This window comes from Talpa europaea (assembly GCF_964194135.1).
Source record: "Talpa europaea genome assembly, chromosome: 1".
NCBI lineage: Eukaryota > Metazoa > Chordata > Mammalia > Eulipotyphla > Talpidae > Talpa > Talpa europaea.
Genome location: NC_140073.1, coordinates 81,849,289 through 81,868,755, shown reverse-complemented (window position 1 = coordinate 81,868,755; position 19,467 = coordinate 81,849,289). Strand labels below are relative to the sequence as shown.

Here is a 19,467-nt window from a genome sequence, read left to right as displayed (position 1 = left end):
TTAAAACCTCACAAAACTTGATGGACCACTAAAAATACCTATACACAGCAGAAATACCCAAATAAGGAGCTGAGTATGGCTCTTTATTTGAATGCGAAGTCAAAGATCAAAGGTCAAAATGAGAAGGTCAAAGAGACTAATTTTGACAATCTTGGAGCTATTTCACCCAACAGAATCACAAATTCCTCATCTGTAAGACTGGTCTCTGCAGCTATATTTCAATTAGATGGATGATATAATATGTGATATTACTGATTATGAAATATGTATATATTTAGAAAGCTTAAAATTCAGAGGGAATTTTTAGGCATGTATCTAGCAGGAACATTTACATGTACAGTATCAGATGCAAAGGAGTACACATAGAACAAATGGGACTTTGAATTTGGATTCAACTCTTGCCTCCATGAGTGACAAGATGCATGGCCTTGAGCAGATTATTTAATTGCCTACAAATGATGCCTATACTTCATACTACTATTATAAAGAGTTACCGCTCCTAAATCAATACTTCTGTCTTTAATTAATGGGTACTAGAAGTAATATTTTATCTAACAGATAAAAATAATGAAAGTAAGTTCTGTGAAGATTAGTTCAAAATTCTATGGCCAGTAGAAAATCTCCGAACTCAGATCTTCTGAGTTCTTGTCCGCCTTTCCTTGTTTCTATTCTACCATTTAGTTACTTAGTCTCATGATAGGAACTAATTACCTGATAGGAGTTTGAACTGTTGTAACTGTTGTATCATGTCTGATCCAAGATCTCACACTGATCAAATTTTTAGACAGATAACAAAAATGAAGATTAGTGGCTTGCCTATGATATATTAAAAAAGGGGGAGGGGAGCTAGAAATCACAAGTTTGTGATACTTTAGAGTCTATACAAAATCATTCTTTCATTATAATTGACAAAATATATAAGCATATCCTTTGGAAAGCCAAAGTTAGACTGGATCACACAGTATAGAAAACTCTTATAAATGCACATACACTAAATTAAGAGTTTTAAATAGGAAAAATCAGAGTGTTGGATTGATTAATAACATTCCCAGAACATTACCAGTTAAATAACAATTATGAATATTTCATGATATGCTAAATTTAGGGAGTTCTACATTCCACTGAACTGATGAAAATTCAACAAAGAACATGACTAATCCAAATATTAAGCTCTTCTATTACAAGCTTTGATCTTTGAAATCTATCTAAAAAGATCCCTTAGTGGAAGCTTATTATCAGTCTCTCTCTGACGTGGAAAATAAATTGGATTCAAACAGTTTTGACCTTGAAATCTCTAACACAATTGAAAAGTATATGCCAAGCATCAGGTGAACATTAAAGAGACAATCCAGGCACTTGGAAAATAAAGGAAGAACTCATTTCAAAATTTCCCCTCAGATCAATGTAGTTCTGTGGGTTTGTCAGTGAAATGTGGCTCATGGGGAGACATCTAGGACATCCAACGCACCAGGTTTTGCCTGATAACCAGTGAATTTATAAACAGAGAGAACTGTGTGAACTTTTTGCCTTTGATAAAGAAGTCAGCCATGAGCTGCAGGTGCTGCTATCTGACTCCCGTGCAACTCACTTGTCCACTTTAATGCAACTAAATAAACTATCTCCTTTTGTGGTCTATGCCCCATTGCCACGGCCAGTTGGAAAAAAGAAAGCTGCTCATACAAAAGACAGCTGCTAGCGTGTGCTCTTAAAAGAGACAAGGCACAGATGTTTCTCAATAATAGTTTCAGTTCCTAAGTTTGGTCTCTTTTAAGAAACTAGTTCATATGTGCCATGCATTTCTGCTTTGATTCTCATTCTTCATTGTTTTAAGTTGCTCTGTATGAGGACAAAGGCATGATTTAAATACAGAATCCTCTCATTTGGGAAACATGCTAGCAGGGTGCTGATGAGAGAAGAGTTGTGTTATAAGATTGGAGCTGGAAGGTTGGAATAGAGGAAAAATTGGAGGGGGACAGTAGGCAGGCTGGAAACATGATCACAAAACCTGTCTCAGCTACATCCTGAGGGTAGGTGCCTAAAGTTGAAAGGTCATGTATCATGTTCTTCTTCATATTGCTCATATTTTAAGGTTATATTTGGGCACAAACAGTTGGAGAAATATGCATATTTATAGCTTATCCATAGGTGCTGACATATAGCCTGAAATTCAAATACTGAGGACTGGTGGTAAGCATGGATTGTGACGTACATCTGAGAAGGTGTGCCTCCTACTTATATACAGCGCCATTAACCACTGTTACCTCAATTAAAAAAAAAAAAAACAAAAATAAGTGCTTGTGAGATTGAACACTGAGCAGCCCAGCAAAGACAACAATTATGGGAACTTGCCACTCCATTCAACATAAATTTCACCTCTCCTGTGGCCTTTCTGCATCCCTCACTCCCTTGCAAGATTCTTGCTATTCTGCATCACATCATAGCACTTATCAGCATCTATTATTTTTGTGTTTATTTATTTGCTATCACTCTGTCTTGCCATTGCAACCCATTTTCCCATTAGAATATTAGTTTTATGAAGCCAGGGGGCTATGTTTGCTTGGGATCTGTTCCCTACCTACTGTGTTCTCAGCTGCTGAGAGAATGCTTGGCACTCAGAAAACATCCAACGAGTACTTGTGACATATATAATGAACTTCTCCAGTTCTGCCTTCAAGAACAGAACTCAGAATAGTAGGGTCACCATATAATTTATTTTCCACACTGCCACTTTTGACAATGAAAGAGGATACCATTAGACCTCAGGATAACAGGCATAAACTTTATAAAGCTTTGTTGAATGAATGAACACTAAACTGCATATATATATTTAGATTATTTGGAGGGTTTGTTATATATTAAAATTATGGAATAATTTTTAAAGGCATTATTACACCTGACACTTCAGGAGATGAAGACATCTATAGGTCAATGAAGGAATGTCAAGAACTTATTGACTAGACCCTTGGAAACTAGTGAGAGGTGATTTTACAACTAGTGCCATAGTTATATGCCAATGGATGGTATTCAGATGATTTCCAAGTGTTTTATACAACTTGCTTTCTACAAGTAGTTAACATTCCTTCCCTAGTCCCCCTGTGCCTTTGTTCACAAATGGCTTTCCTTAGGAAACCTTTGTGTGAGTGTTTATTATACTACAGATTGGAAAGGGTGAATTAAATTTCAAACTCTAACTGCCTGGAGTCCTCTAATAATGGCATTCAGATTTGTAAAGAATGATTGTTTTTGTTTTCTGAGGAGACAAAAAGGGTCTGAGGTGTTCACAGCACTAACAGAACTGCTTGAAATATTAAATATTTTAACACTAAACTTAAATTTTGTGGTCTTACATTTGTATGTTGTATGTTAGCATAACACGGAGATCCGTCACTGGTCTGGTTCAGGAGCATAAACAGGACTTTCAGACAAAAATAACAATAAACAGAGCCCCTGTCTCCTCACACAGAACAGTCTTGTGTTTTGTTAGAAAAAGAGGAAAAGAGTCAGGCAGGGGCTGGCTGCCTTTGGGTTATGATCTAATGTGCAAGGCCTTCCCTTGCAATCTTTCCTTTATGGCCCAGTGCCATGTAGACTATGACAGACTGTACCTGAAATCCCTCCAATGTGCCAGGTTCTGCCCTTCATAGGAACAGGGGATGGGAGGGATTCATCATGAAGAAAGCAAACAAAGTCTTCAGCTCCTTAGATGCACAGACATTAGAACAGATCCAATATTTCCTGCCTGATAAAAGTAGGAGGCAGTAGTTGAGGGTGATGATAAGATATTCCATGTGAGAAAAGGTGCCGAAGTGGGAAGAAGCAAAGGCTCAAGGATCTCATTGACATATGCCATGTTCGAGCAGAGAGCCCAGGGGGCCATGCAGGGTGATGGAGGAGGGAGCGATCTAGCAGGTCTGCATGGGCCATGCTCACAACATACTGTTACGTGCTGCCCGTTACCAACATGAGAGTCACACATCACAGGAGAGACCCCTGACTGAAGTGCTTATGGCTGTGGGATATCTAGCGCGGGTCATCACCGGACAGAGGAGCAACTAGCGGTTTGGACGAAAGACACGGCGAACGTGGTGAATAACGCCTGTCATTAGTATGGCTCCTTAGTGAACTCATGTCACACAATGTTACCTGTTTGTTTACTATGTGTTGTCCCTCAACGAGATTGTAACTCCTGTGATAACAGGGAAAGCATCTTCCTTCCCTCCTCCCCTCACCCACTGCTGCATTCCCGATACCTAGAACTATAAATGGCACATATATCTGTGTAACGGATAAAAGAAATAATGAAAGGTTCCAGTAAATAGGAAAGCACTTGTTTGGATTTACACTTGGGCTATGACTATAGTGAATGGATTCTGAGTGAGATCGAAAGAAGAGATAGGAGAGTGGGAGATGAGAATGACTAAACTTAGGAAATAAACTTTTAAATATCTAGGGAATTGGGCCTCCCTGGTGGCCTAGGGGTTAAGTCTCAGGCTCTCACCACTGTGGCCTGAGTTCGATCCCCAGCCAGGGAGTTACCCACATATGGCATAGCAGACCTCTCCTGTCTCACCCACTGCTACCCTCAGCAGCTTATTTCAGTAAATCCACCTGTTCTGCTCCCCACTCTGCCTCTGATGAATCCTCTCACTGGCCACACTTCTAGCCCACACTCCAGTTTTTCTATAAATAAATAAATGTTTAAAATTAATACATATCTAAGGAATCTCTGACAACTCTCTATTACTTGTGGGTAGTATGATAGAAATGGAGATGGAAATTCACATTACTAACCACCCATGATATATCAGTTATTGTGCTAGGTGCCCTCATATACTCATACACTTCATTTCATATACCTCATATACTTTGTATACATATTATTTAATTCTCAAATAAAAAATAAGGTCCCTAATATGTGCATGAATTACATGTTATCGATCAAGATGCTGAAACTTAGAAAGACTCAGTAATTTGTCTAAATAGCTTTACTTTGAACCTAGACTTACCCGACTGTTCCTGAACCATACCAGGGATGTACAACTGGAAAGAATACCATGCTGTCAGTCAGAATATTTGAGGAACAATAGTTCTTCAATTGCAATCACTGATCTTGGTCTGAAGCTTACTCTTTGGTTTCTGAGGCTTGGCAGGCTCTCAGTTGTGCAGGAATGGCATGTTATCATTAGACATTGTGATTCCTATTATTTTAGTTGCACGGGTATTCTTGGCAGAAGGAGCTTTCAATTGCCTTAGCCACAGTTTCCTAATACGTATTCTGGGTACTGTCTTCAGCTCTGTCCCCTCCAGGATCTTAGGTCTGAGTGCACAAATGAGTCCCTTTTACATACTGAATCCTCCCTCAATTCCTCACACATTCCCAACTAGAAAAGCAGAGAATTATCAGCAACCCCAGCACACTTACTTGTGAGCAGGTTAAAAATGAACCCATATCCTAGCACCACTTGTGCAGTCATAGGACAACTTCTAGAAAACTACTTTCAAATATCTTTGGCAATCAGACCCAGGCTTGGTATCCTGATTCCATGATTTCACCAACTTGCAATTCTCCCTCATGGTTCTTCACCTACTAACCATGTAATAGGATTTTTTTTCCATCTCACTACTCTAAATTACTGTCTTTTACCTTGTATAACTCTTTCAGACCTGTGTCCTATCCTAAACTACAGCTCTGTGGTTTCCTGTCACATTGATGACTTTCTCTTCCATGGATACATGGCTTAGTCTCTGCTTTGCCTGGACTGCAGTGCCATCTGTGTTTCTATCTGCCTAAGCTGTGAGTACCCACTGCCTGTTGCATTCCTTGCATTACCCATCTACCAAGGTCAGGGATGTGGTGGAGGTAAGTGCTATTCACCACAGATTCACATTCCCTCCCTCCACAGTATAACACTGTTGCTGAGAAGTAACTAACCATCTGGAAACATATACCACCCTACCATGCTGCGCTGAGCAGGGAACCTGGGACTAAATTCTGTCTAATAGAATATACCTGGTGGAGATATGTGCCTCTGCCAGCCTGGCCCATATGAACCACCTGGACCTAGCAGGCAATCACTATCCAGAGAAACCTGCTTATGTTAAAGTGGTAAGACCTCCATCAACCTGTATCCTTGAATGACATTTTGATACAGTAGAAAATAACCCCCCCCCCTTTATGTGAATGAAAACTTAATCTCTAGTTTTGATGTTAAGCCACTGTGACTTGGGAATCTGCCTGCCAGAGGAACTAGCTTCACTTACATAATGCACCCTTCTTCCAGAAACCATGGAGGCCAACATTTTTTGAATTGGTTGACTGTATGATTGTTGGAATAAACATTATCCCACAGTATTGGCTACCCCTCTGCAGTCTGCCTCAGATGCCAAGTCTGTTTTGTTACCTCCGCTTAGCAACAAAAGACTAAAATGAGGCCACGTTGTATGGCTTTCCTCCTTGGGGACAACCTCAAACTATCTCTACCTGGCCAACATGCCTGATGTGAATTTGTCAAGCTATGGGACACTGAGATATTGCAAAAGAGAGACATTTCAAAACCAAACTGGAATGAACAAACACAGAGATCCAAAATACCTCCTTGGCCACACGTCTGTGAACACTCTGTCCAGGCTGTCCACCCCGAGAGCTGACAGTTAACCACACATTCCACCAGGCAATGGATGCTCATTTTCTGGGGCTTCTCCAAGTTATTCTGCAGATGAAAATAGGATTTTACATGAGAAATCATTATAAAATCAAATCACTATCTTTTTATAGGAAAGACTGCCCTTTCTTCTTTGATAATCATCCGTCTATATTTTTGCAGGGGAAAATATCCTTTCTTATAAAAATTGGTTGCAATCAGAGAAAAATGGTTGCCCTTCACAAAATAGAAATTTGCCAGTACAGATTTCTTTTTATAAAACCCTCAGTACTAGAATAGACCTGCAACCAGGGCACTAAGAAAGCAGGTGGTGATGTGAAACAGAGATCTGTCCTGTAGCTCTGGCAGCAAGACACTTGGAAGACAATCAGTGCTAATTCAGGTACCTTGCACTTCTGGATGGCCAACAATTCATAAAGAGCTCAAAACAAACAGCTAGCTAAACTAAATCATATCAAATGCAAATTAATAATTCCACTAAAGTATATAAAATAGATCATTTAGGCTGACAACATAATATGGGGAAAGTTGGTGATACACCTTATTTTTCACGTGCCTACACTGAAACCAGCCCCAGGCAAAATCTACAAATTTTATAATGGTCAACGTAGAGGAGGTTTTAGTGAAAGAACAGATTACTCCAAGAAACAGAGAACAATGAAACATTCTCTACAGCAATCATACACCGACTGCTTATTTAGGAAAACTTTGGCATTCAACATATGTTAAATGTTAGCAGGGTTCACATCAAGCTAAATTAATGATTTTAGCACAATTACTTGTTAAGTGGGCAAAACAGAAATACTACCTAGGATCTATGATTATTCAAGATATGTTGATATTCAAGTGAGGTTAATAATTTGGGATTCTTTTTATAACTAATATCCTCTAAATATTTGTTAGAAACATATGCTTTCCAAATATCATATGTCCATTTGTAAAGAGTTTACACCTTTCTTTGTATCAAAATAAAAGATTTATTACATATACTAAATATAATATTTTCACTTATTTGATGTTGTTATAGAGTGGTGATTTATTTTTCCTGAAGCAGACAACTTCTTAAAAGGCAGAGCAAGTGAAATAAAATGTTAACATAAATCACTGACACTTGGTAGACAGAACTCCGCCCTCTATTCCAGTTTTGGAATTTCACCAAATGGTACATTGAATTTAGATGGTCTGGTCGCAGGGCAGGTGCTGGTGTATGACACCACTGTGCTGCGGAAGTCTAGAGCAATGTGAAGTCAGGAAACATGGACCATTTTTATTTGGTTATGATTTCTACTTTCAGAATCCACCTACGTTAGGAGAAATGGGACCAATTTTCATTTAACCAGCTTGTTAAGGAGTTTCTATGGAAACCTGAGTTAACTGGGCCCTTATTTTCAAATTTATGCCATTGATTGGGAAGTGATTCTTATAGTGTGATAGCACATCGTCATCTTTTATTAAACTGTCTCCATCATACTTTTTCACTTGCACACTGGGAAGTAAACACTAACTTCTTTGGAACCGGTTTGACTACAGCTTTTGTCCCAACTCCACATGGTTTGTCACAGGGAAAAAAAGGGCCAATAAATGACAAATATGCAGAACCTATTAATTTGAAACTTGGTAGGGAGGCATTTTAACTTAGATGGAGAAGAAAAATGCAGCTGTGCTATTTATCCAGCAACCACTTGCTTAGCAAAGTAATAGTTTTCTAATAACAAGTGTCAGTGTCCATCTTATATTCATGGGACAGTGGTCACCCTATACATACCCTATATACCCTATGTGGTCACCTTATGTATATGTATTGGAACACTTGCCCAGTACATAGAGCTATATGTAAACATTAAAGCCACTTGATATTAACAGTCGGTTGAAAAACAAGTACATCTAAATGAGTTCTTAAAAGTAATTAAAATAATGTTTTTTTAATGAACTTACTTTTCCAGTTCTTTTGCTCATCATTTTGACAATGTTCAACTGGTAAGGTTACATTAACCCCTTTCTTAACCCAAGCTGTGATGAAGAAGAAATCAGTCTGTCGTTTACATCAAGGATCAGAGATTGCAGACCAGTATTAAGACAAAGCTTTGCACATGAGATTCAGAAGGGAATATTACCTGCTCACACTGGTCCATGCTGACTGACTGGCCATCACTGCGCACACAACTCAGAAGGCGAGTCCTGACACCTTGTCCACAGGTGGCATTTTCACTGAGCTGGCACATGCTCCACTCTACAGGAAGAAGATCACCACACACTGAGTTTCCAAATTATGGTCATGTGAATAAAATACAATGAAACATTGATCCTTTTCCTATGGTGAAGAAGGTGAGTGTGCACATAATCCTAAAGCCATTGCTAGGGGGCTTCAAAAAGCACTGTGCAACCTTTTATTGCAAAACAATCAATGAGGCAAGTAAACAAAAGTGTGTCAGCTTCCTAATTGAATGGGGAAGTTGGGCTGAGTACAAGAGGTGAGGATCAGGATGCCCCAGGCCCATTTATCAAACTGAATGAGGAGCAGTCTGGAGTGATCAGGTGCCCCAAACCAGTGAGAATCTGAGGGTTCAGAAAACAATCACACACACCAAAGCAACAGATCAAAGTTCATTCCAGGGAGACGGACCAGGTGACCGGGAGACCCAGCGGGCCTCAACCAATCAACAAGAGAGACAACGTGAGACACCCAAAGTACAAACCCCACCCCATGCGCTCCATACTCTTATGAACTCCTGCATCATGCCTCCTAAGTGGTTACCCACTCTGGACCCCTCTCTACTCAGAGAACTTTCCTGTTCTTATCTGACAATAAATCACTTGCTTTTCTGCCTTACTCTGGTCCCGACATTGAATTCTTTCCTCACAGAGACAAGCACCCAGAGACCCTTGGTGTCTGGCTCCTGCACCCCAGGTCCAATTGACTATGTTTGCTGTTTGGAGGTGGAAAGCCAAATGCTTTGTAAGACATCATCTCAGTTCACTGGAGAAGGGAAGGAAGGATGCTCATCGGGATGACAAAGGAAAGCCAGTTTTAAATCATTTATTTGCTGAGGATAATTGTGACAGAAAGTAGCACAGAAATAATGATAGTGTTTGATGTGAAGTTGGAAAATGTTTTCAAAAATAGATCCAATCATCTAAACCATTTGGTACATTTGGTACAGTGGGGCCAAGGGAGGTACCCAAGAAAGGAAAAAGTGTGGGGTATACAGAACTATATGACTGTTACAGGAATTCTAATTTTTTTCAAATTTTTGTCTCTTGAGAGAAGGTTTTAAGTATTTGGCTAGTTGTATTACTAACTAAGTAGACAACTGGGAGTTAGAATAAACTATCCTGCAATTAATCTGATTCTTAGGAAACTCTTACTGTTGCTGTTCACACAAAGAAAAATACTTGATCTATACAACGAGAACCTCTTAAGGAAACTGTTGACATTTGGTAGATGATCTAAGAGTTTAATAAGAATAGCAAACCCATATAGAGGAATTCAGTATTTTAAAGACATGCTCTTCTAGCAAAGTGAATTGTATTGTTTCTGAATTATTTCTATAAAAAAAAAAGCTGAGTCACCTTTACTAAAAGAAAAATGGCAATAACATTAGTATTTCAACATGATATTAGTATTGTACTGGTATTAGTAATTAAAGTACAAGGTCATCTTTGATCTAGAAAGACAATCAGACAGCCCCACAGAAATGAACACCAGGTTTTGTACATGAGAAATCTCGGCAGTGCCACCAGGGCCTCAGTGGGGAATTGTGTTTTTCGAAAAGGCTATTGCTTGGCCTCTGCAGGCATGCAGCAGTTTGGCTGTCAGTACTGAATTCAGTGCTGAGACTTAACATGGGTCCATGCTTTGTGGCATTTTTTACATCTGCTGCTGCAGAGAATGGCAGGTGGCAGATCCATGTAATGCAATGGTCCTTTGGTATTAGACACTCAGCACTTGGTGTCCAGGAAAAACCTGAACAGTGGCTGAATAATGAAGTTGATGTGATTCCTAGAGCCTTTAAAACCTCCCTGCTCAGTCAGGTCTCCCTTCTATTCATCCTTAATGAGACCCATAGAGCAAGTACATCACAAGTTTAATTTTTTTTTAAAAATTTGAAAGGCCATAAAAGAGCTAATCTCTATGACAGCATGATTACATTATTCCCTAAGTAGTAAATTATTCCCTGCTGCTACTTATTTTTGTTGTTTCAGTTTATCATAGCTTAATTCAACTTTACTCTGAAACTTTGCCAAGACTTCCTAAGCATCTTTTCATTCACAGATTCCAGGTGGCCCTGCTGAATACACGCCAAGATCAGGCATTTCTTCTTGTGAAGGGACACTGAACATGTCAATCCCTCAGTCTTTCAGGTAATACACCTGCACAATCTACTTTCAGTCCTTAATCACAAGGTGAAAACACAAACATTCTCCCATTACTCAAAGTTCAGGGAAAATGGCATGGCCACAGCTTGAACTCTACCTGTTAGGTTGTACTGGAACTGGAAGCAATTTTCATTGAGGAGGCAAGGCCGCACCTGTGAGTCTTCAGCACACGTCCTTGAGCTCAGCGAGGGCCTCAGCAGATGGCGGGTTCTTCTCTGCATTGAGTGGGGATCACACGACTGTGAAAACCAAGGAGCAGTCAGAGTTAGATAGGGAGTGACAGTTCATAAATTATATATGTTATCAGCATACATTTAGGCATGTGTATAACATCACTGAAAAAAGACAATTGACAGCGTTAAACATAATATTTAGGAAACAAAACCATTCTGTGATTCACTGTGTATAGTTTTAGATTTTTTTTCCCCACTTGACAGTACTTTCTTTTTGCATGTTAAGATGAAGGCTAGATTTCTATCGCCCATGTATAATTAGACACATGGAAACTATTTTCATCAACTAAACTCATTCTGCATTCTCAAATCGTCTACCACTGCAGCCAGAGATCAATAAATTCTGAATGTTTCAATGAATGAAAAAAAATGAAGATGCTCTCTGTGCCCTCAGATGGTCTAGCCCAAAGGACATAACCATACAGCACATTTTAATGAAGAAATTATTTTCATTTTTTCATTCAAAATATATTGATTGCTTTTTATACACCAAGACATATGGGACTGGGGAAATCAAAAATAAATCAGAAACACTCCTTGCATTCAAAACATTCATGGTCTGAGTAAGAATGGCACATATCAAAAAAACTAGCAACAACAAATGTTGGCAAGCATGTGGTGAAAAAAGAACTCTCCTACATTGCAGATGGGAGTGCAAACTGGTCCAACCACCATGGAAAGCTGTATGGAGGTTCCTCAGCCTACTAAAAATGGAGTGACCATATGACCCAGCAATTCCACTCCTAGGGATCTACCCAAAGGACACAAAAAAACATTGACTCAAAAGAACACCTGTACCCCTGAATTTACTGCAGCACTATTTACAATAGGTAAAACCTGAAAACAACCCAAATGCCCCAAAATAGATGACTGGATCAAGATGTGGCATATATACACAATGGAATATTATTCAGCAATCAAAAAAGATAAACTCATGTCATTTGCAGTAACGTGGATGGAACTAGAAGGAATTATGCTCAGTGAAATAAGCCAGAAGGGAAAAGAAAAATATCGGATGGTTTCACTTATAGCAGGAATATAGGGGAACCAAATACGACATCAGTGTAAAAAAAATAATAACAGTACAAAACACAACAAAGCAAACACAGACATTTATAAATCAGAGACATCCTGCAGGGAGGAGGAGGGAGAAGGATCAGAGGGAGGGATGGAGGAGCACAGGGGACTGAGGTGAGGGTGCACGGGTGCATTGGTGAAGGAAACTCTATGGGGACTACACCTTAGGGGGTGGGGGGAAGCAAATATTGATTAAAAATGAACAGTGATGTAAAAAATTAAAAAAAATTAAGAAAAAAAGAAAAAAACCTATAATCTGAAACTTGGCCACTAATCAAAATGATAATGTTGGGCTACACTAAAATATGCAGGAGAATGCAACAAATTTTTCTTCTAATTTTACACGTCTGGAGCCATTAAAACACATATACTATCTGGGTGACTTAATAGTTGGGTAATCTGTTAATACTGATAAAGTGATTTCATATTTTAATTGTATCAAACTGTCACTAATCAAGAAGGGTCACTGAAACCAGGTAATTGTTCTTAATTATCTGCAAATGAATCTCATGCTAAATGCCTACCTATAATAACTTATTACTAGTTCACCAATTAATTTGACTATTTGTTCTCATGAGTAGAAATAATAACTTAAGTGATTTGCCAACGAAAGAAAATGAAGGTATCTTGGAAGAGATTCCTAATTAGTGTTTTGCTGCTTTTCTACATCATAAAAAATGTATTAATGTCTTAACCAAGTAAGCATGTGCAAGAATTTACATACCTATCTAGTCTAAGCCATCAAGTGAAGCAAAAAAAGAAAATCACAGATATATACACATAACACAATTTGTAGCCTCAAACATATCACTGATACACTCTACACCTTAGTTCTGCATATAAACCTGGGTAAGAAAGGGGTATAGGAGTAGTATAATTGGGTGAAATTAAAGAATGTTCTCCCTCAGAGGAATAGTCTGTCCATCTCTCAGTTGGGTGAATATGGGTTTTAAAGTATCTTCAGTGTAACCCATTGTTTATAACTAGGTAGATTTTGCTAATCACTATCTACATATTTACATATTGTAAAGCAACACACAACTAACTCTTTCACTAATTCTTTATCAAAGACAGTATTTGCTAGTTCCACCTTCTCTCAGTGCCCTGATACTGCTAACAAGTGATAGGTGACTAGTGTTTCTCCTTTTTTTCTCTACCAGCTCTTTATAGGAAGTTCATGAAATAATGAACTGGTCACAAGGGAGATAGGCATGGGGCTAAGAAACAATAGTGAAGGAGGTTTACATCTGGATGATTTCTTTATTGGATCAAGACTCCTCAAATACAAATCTGGATCCCCTGTCCTCTAGAATATTTCTATAAAGACATTGTCAATTTCCCAAATAAAGAAGTAAGAAAGTGATGTGTGGATAACATATCCAAAGTCAACTTTGGGCCAATTTCTTTCTAAACATCAGGGTTATACAGCTAAAGTTTATTTGTTAGGGATGGAGATAACCAATAAGAGTTAGTCTCTAGTGCATAAACCTCTTTATGTGCCTAGATATCTAACTTACTATCTTTGAAACTAGCACTTACCTGAAAGTTCAACCCTTCCTTATGGCATTATGATTTCCCACCTTTTGCTCTAATGACAGAGTATTCACCTTAGGGCCTCTGCTCAGTATTTGTATTCATGGATTAAAATGAACTCAGCTATCCTTTTGACAGCCTTTATGGACTTCTCTATACCTATACAAACGCAATCATTTCATCTAGCAAACGTTTTCACTGCACTCGTACACGTTTGGTGTCCATTCCTTCCTGTGGGCTATGTGCAGACAGTCCATGTCTTAATTTTCTTGTACATGAGGGGCTTGTTTTGTGTCTGACTTACAGTATGTCTGTAATAAATATTTGTTGTGTAAAATAATTTGGTTCTTCCTGGGCAATGAGTCTGGGGTTTTGTCAGTTGCCACTAGCAGGCAAATGGTCAAACCTGGACCATGATTACATTGTTGATAGCAGCTAATAAGAGTATATGTTTTCTCATACAAATTTTCTATAAAATCTAGATATTTCCCAGAATAATAGAATCTCTCATTAAATTAATGAAATGCCAATAGATGAGGTTTAGTTTATCCATATAAAAAATAACAGGTAATTTAAACAAGATTACTTTATAGCAGATCAAATTACAATCCATCATTTTGGCATTTTTCTCACTATTAACAATCATAGTTTAATATAACCTGACATCAATCCAGGTACTTGTGAATTTAAGTCAGTCTGCACATTTCTTGTCCGGAGCGATCATGCCTCTTAAGACTTGGCCTTGTCTGCTCCCATCAGACACAGAAACCCAGAATCTTTATTCTGTTGCAAGGTTTATTTGACATTTCTGAGACAGTCTCCCTCATTTAACTGATAAGTCCAGCTCTCAGTATCTTTGCTATTTTTATTTCTCTCAGAAGGCAAAAGTGGATGTGTATTTTATAAACTCGAGTTTTCTTATTTGAAAAAGTATAAAAGCATTCACAACATGCCATTGCCATACTTTTAGGGGAAATATTAATGAAATCAACTCCTGAGTCTCAAAAGTTGACAAGGGATGAGAAAAACCTCTAGAGGATAAGAAAGATCTATAATGAAGAATTTTTTTAAAAAGATTTTTATTTATTTATTTTGTATTTATACGAGAGCTGGGATACAGGCCAGAGGCGTGGGAGGGTGAGAGGATTCACCAGAGACAAAGTGGGGCGCAGAACAGGCAGATGGACCTAAAGCACTGCTGAGGGGAGCAGCAGGCGAGACAGGAGAGGTCTGCCGCGCCATGTGGGAATCTTCCTGGCTGGCTGGGAATTGAACCCTCTCTGCAGAGGCTGTGGACAGCTTCACAGTGCTGTGCTCAAAACACTGTGCCACCGGGGAGGCCACTGTAGTGAAGAACTTTTACACATTCCTTTCATTTAAATAAGTTCTCAGGAGTGCTGAGGAGATGGCTACAAGGTGGGAAAAGTTCTTTGCACATTACAGAACAAGGAGAGCAAAGTTAAAAAACAGGAAAGTAATATACTCTGTACATTTAACTGACATGTTATTTCCACAGACCTCAAATAATAAACAGGTGGGTGCCAGTGACTGAAGTTTTGGGTGGAAGGGGTAAGCAGAAGGTGAACGCAGTTTGTCTGACGCACCCCAATACTAACATGGAAAATTAAACCTGAGAGTAGGAGAATCTGCCAACTCCAAAGGTGAATATAGGGGTTCACATAGAGGCTCTGTGGGTAGATATAAGTTGTGTCCAATGAGCTCTCAACACGAACAAGCCAGAGGTATCGCCACAACAATTACCTGCACTGAAGAGAAACTGATGGGAAAGTTGACGGAAAAGGAGGGGCTAATAAACAAAGTGGGAAAGAAAAAGGTAACCAGTACATTCCACAAAACTAAGGTACAATATTTTTGAACATAGCAGGGAGGGGGGCAGAGAGAATTGAAAGTACTATAATGAATTAGGGGGGAAAATCCTCAAACACACCCCATTCTAAAAATTCACAAAACCTGATTTCACAGAAAAATAAGCCTAGAAAGGGGTCAAATTCATATCCCACATTGTACTATAATGAGAGGAAAGAAAGCAGAAGACAGAAAGGCATGGCCAGGAAGTGTAGCAGCAAGACACATGTGAAAAACAGATGAAGACTAATATTTCAACATGGGTTAACAATCATCTAGAAAATAACAAGATAAAAAGAACAACATAAGTAAGAATTAGAAAAACTCAGAACTCAAGTGATAGAACTTGGCAAATAAAAATAAAAATGAGGGCCTCCCTGGTGGCACAGGGGTTAAAGTCTCAGCACTATCAAGCTGTCATCAGCCACTGCAGCATGAGTTTGATCCCCAGCCAGGGAGCTAACACACATGGAGCAGCAGACCTCTCCTGTCTCACCTGCTGCTCCCCTTACCAGTATTTCCATAGATCTGCCTGTTCTGCTCCCCACTCTGTCTAGGGGGAATCCTTCATTTCCCCATACCTCTGGCCTACACCCCAGTTCTGGTATGCATCAATAAATATTTTTATGCATACCAGAACTGGGTAACAGGCCAGAGATTCTTTTTTTTTGGGGGGGGGTTTGTTTGTTTTACTTTGTTTTTGTTTTTTTTTTTAAAGATTTACTTATACAAGCACTGGGTACAGTCAGAAGCGCAAGAGGGTGAGAGAATTCACCAGAGCCAGAGCGGGGAACAGAACAGGCAGACTGACGAAGTACACTGCTGAGGGGAGCAGCAGGCCAGACAGGAGAGGTCTGTCCAGCCATGTGGGACCCTCGCCGGCAGCTGGGGATAGAACTGGCACTGTAGAGGCTGCAAGCAGCTTCGCAGCCCAGCGCTCAACCACTGCACCACCAGGGGAGGCCCCAGAGATTCTTTTGAAAACAAAAACTAGTGAGAAGAACAGGAGGCAAACAGATGCCACATGCATATTAGTTTTTATGAAAAAGGAAACCTAAGAACAGAAATTATCAAGAACATTTTATAATTTTCTTAAAGAGTTGAAGCTACTTATTGAAAGGGCACATCAGACTCAACCAATACTGAGGCATATCCTATTAAAACTACTTCAAAAATGAAGAAATAAATTGAGAACCTAGGGAAGAATACTAGTTTATAAGACAGAATAAAGTAATATTTTCATTAGAACTTCTGATAAAACTTTAAAACAGAAAAAAAATTGATTTTAAAGGAAAATAAAATGTATGAGAAGGATTTTATAGCTAGCAAAGAATTTTATATTCAATTAAATGACCATATGTAAACTCTTCACAACATGCAGGAACTCAAAGAATATTCTTTTCATAAGTCCTTTCTTAAGAATTTACTGGAGACTGAGTTTTTGATACCCAAAAAATGACTGGCAGGACATCAGTGCAAAGACTTATGGTGAGACAACGGTATTCACAGAACTTATAAAAAGGCTCTATGCTCTGAAGAACTAGAGAAAATGTAAATGTAAAAGAATGACGGAGCTTAAGTATCAAATATTCAGGTTTCCAAGTACTTGTGTGGCCAGTGATATAGGTGTTATTCTGAGAATAGTTTCTTTGTTATGTGGAATAAAGCAAAGATGTGATCATATTATATTCTGTTTCTGTTCTCTCCAGTGTCTGAAACACTAGATTCTTAAAAAACAAAAGAGATGTAGATGTAAGGTAGGACTAAGTGAATCTGATAGTTTGTCAGTATGAACCCACAAAGCTTTTAAAACAAAAGGAAATCTCAGTATATATTTCAAAGTTCTACCTACTGGCGTGGCCTAGATACAGTGGAACCTGGTAAGCATAGATATCCCTAGAGTTGTTCTGGGGGCATAAAAGGAATGTTTCCATTAAAAGCAACAGCCTTTTAGAGAAACAGCTGTTCTCTATCTGCCAAAGGAAATGCATGCTCTGAATAGTCTTGCCATAACAGATAGCAAGGAAGCTAACAAAGGCCACCAGGGTCTTTATTAAAATGTTGATTGAATAAATTATAAAAGACCATGATTAGGACAATCTGAGTAATAATGCAGATGATAGCTGAAAAGGATTCAAACACATCAAATTCATTGAAGTATGTGATTTCATAATCATACAACAAATAATTACATATGGTACAAAGTGCTAAAGGAAACAACTCCTTATTGTAAAACTGGTAAATAAGTGGCAATCAGCATTTCCCCTGCTTTTTCTGTCTAGAAAGAATCAGTGGGTAACTAAATAAGAGTGCAGGCAAATTTTCTCCTTGCAGAGGAAGTTCCACAAAGCAAGTGAGAAAGGATCAGAAAATTGGAGGGGGTAGATTGTATTTCCAAAATGATAAAGGGTCTAAGCGCTGACCCTGGATGATGTCTAAACTCACAAATTGAGAAAATCACACATTTTGTGACTCCTGAAAAAGAGAGCTCACTTTCTATAAAGGAGTCTTACTAAAGTCCTTGAACCTGAATGTGATTAAGCTTCTATATCCATCTGCAAATTACAGGAAATTCAAGGACATAGGAACATGTTATATCTCATCATGGAAATGCAATTCACTAGACAGACTGGGAAATTCTATCAGAAAGTTGATCTCTTTTCCATACCAATAAATTGCTAGAAAGAAGATAAAGAAAGAAATAGGAGGAGAAGGTAGATTGGAAGAGTTTTGGAGGCATATATAAAAACTGGCAGAACTAAGCTAAAATGTCTGGCCTGCTTAGAATTTAGATGTGTAAAGAAAGAATTATCCTAGAAATCAGTTTACTTTTAAGGGAAGTGTGGGGTTCTACTCACAAGGAACATGTTCCATGCTGTCATTCTGGGGCACAGCTAAAGGAGAGTGTGTCCCTTTTAAGCTTGCAGGTAGCTGCAAGCTTCTATCGGCTAACCTGGGTGATGTTTCCAACGTTGTTTACCAGTTGATTATTAAACTCTACATTTGTCTTAACTAGTTTTCTGCATTTTTGTATTAAAATCAATAATTTGAAATTTTTTTTAAAGTTACTAGCATCTTTGGAAAATTTAGGGATTTTTCATCACATGATTTGATGGTCTCTTGACAGCAGTCTTTTCCAAAGTGTGTTGATTTCTACAGTGTATGCGTGGTTTCCAAGAGAGAGGTGGGGGTTCAGCGTCAAATCTATTTAGGAAACATTGAGTTATATAGTGTTAAGCCAGAGGTTTTCTTTAGAATAGATCTTTACCATTTTTAGCAGTCTGCTATTAAGTTTTCAAAATAGATTTTCTACTTTCTTCCTGGGCATAAGACAGGACCACACATCCCAGCCTTTCTCGGAGCTAGGTGTGAGCAAGTAACTGAGTCTTGACTACTGAAAAGTGAGGAGAAGCCTATGGGTGCACTTTACCCTGCGCCCTAATACTTTGTACAGATGAGCCTCCATCCCCTGGTGCTTTGCAGCGAGCTGGGATGACTTCAGCAGAATAACTTGAAGATGACAGACCCTCTGTTAGCCTGAGTCTCAGAATGACTGCATGGAGCAGTGTTCTTTCCCATCTAAAAACTCCACTTTTCACTGTTTTATGTGAAATCAATAAAATTAAATCCATTTGAACCATTTTAATTTAGGGTTGTTTCTGCAAATTATCACTACTACACTGTACTCTCCAAGAGACTCAAACATGTATTTATTTACT

At 38.7% G+C, this 19,467-nt stretch overlaps 1 protein-coding gene across 1 annotated transcript in view; it reads right to left on the bottom strand.

The window, feature by feature from the left end:
- Window positions 1-19,467, bottom strand: part of THSD7B (thrombospondin type 1 domain containing 7B) — a gene marked incomplete at its 3' end in the record, with an annotated part of 691,568 nt that overhangs the window by 27,459 nt on the left and 644,642 nt on the right. Inside the window, exons 17-19 of the mRNA XM_084247796.1 lie at window positions 11,137-11,278; window positions 8,777-8,892; window positions 6,593-6,710 (exon numbers count right to left, since the gene is read on the bottom strand). Of these exons, the coding sequence (XP_084103922.1) occupies window positions 6,593-6,710; window positions 8,777-8,892; window positions 11,137-11,278 (376 nt within the window). The remainder of the gene's footprint in view (window positions 1-6,592; window positions 6,711-8,776; window positions 8,893-11,136; window positions 11,279-19,467) is intronic.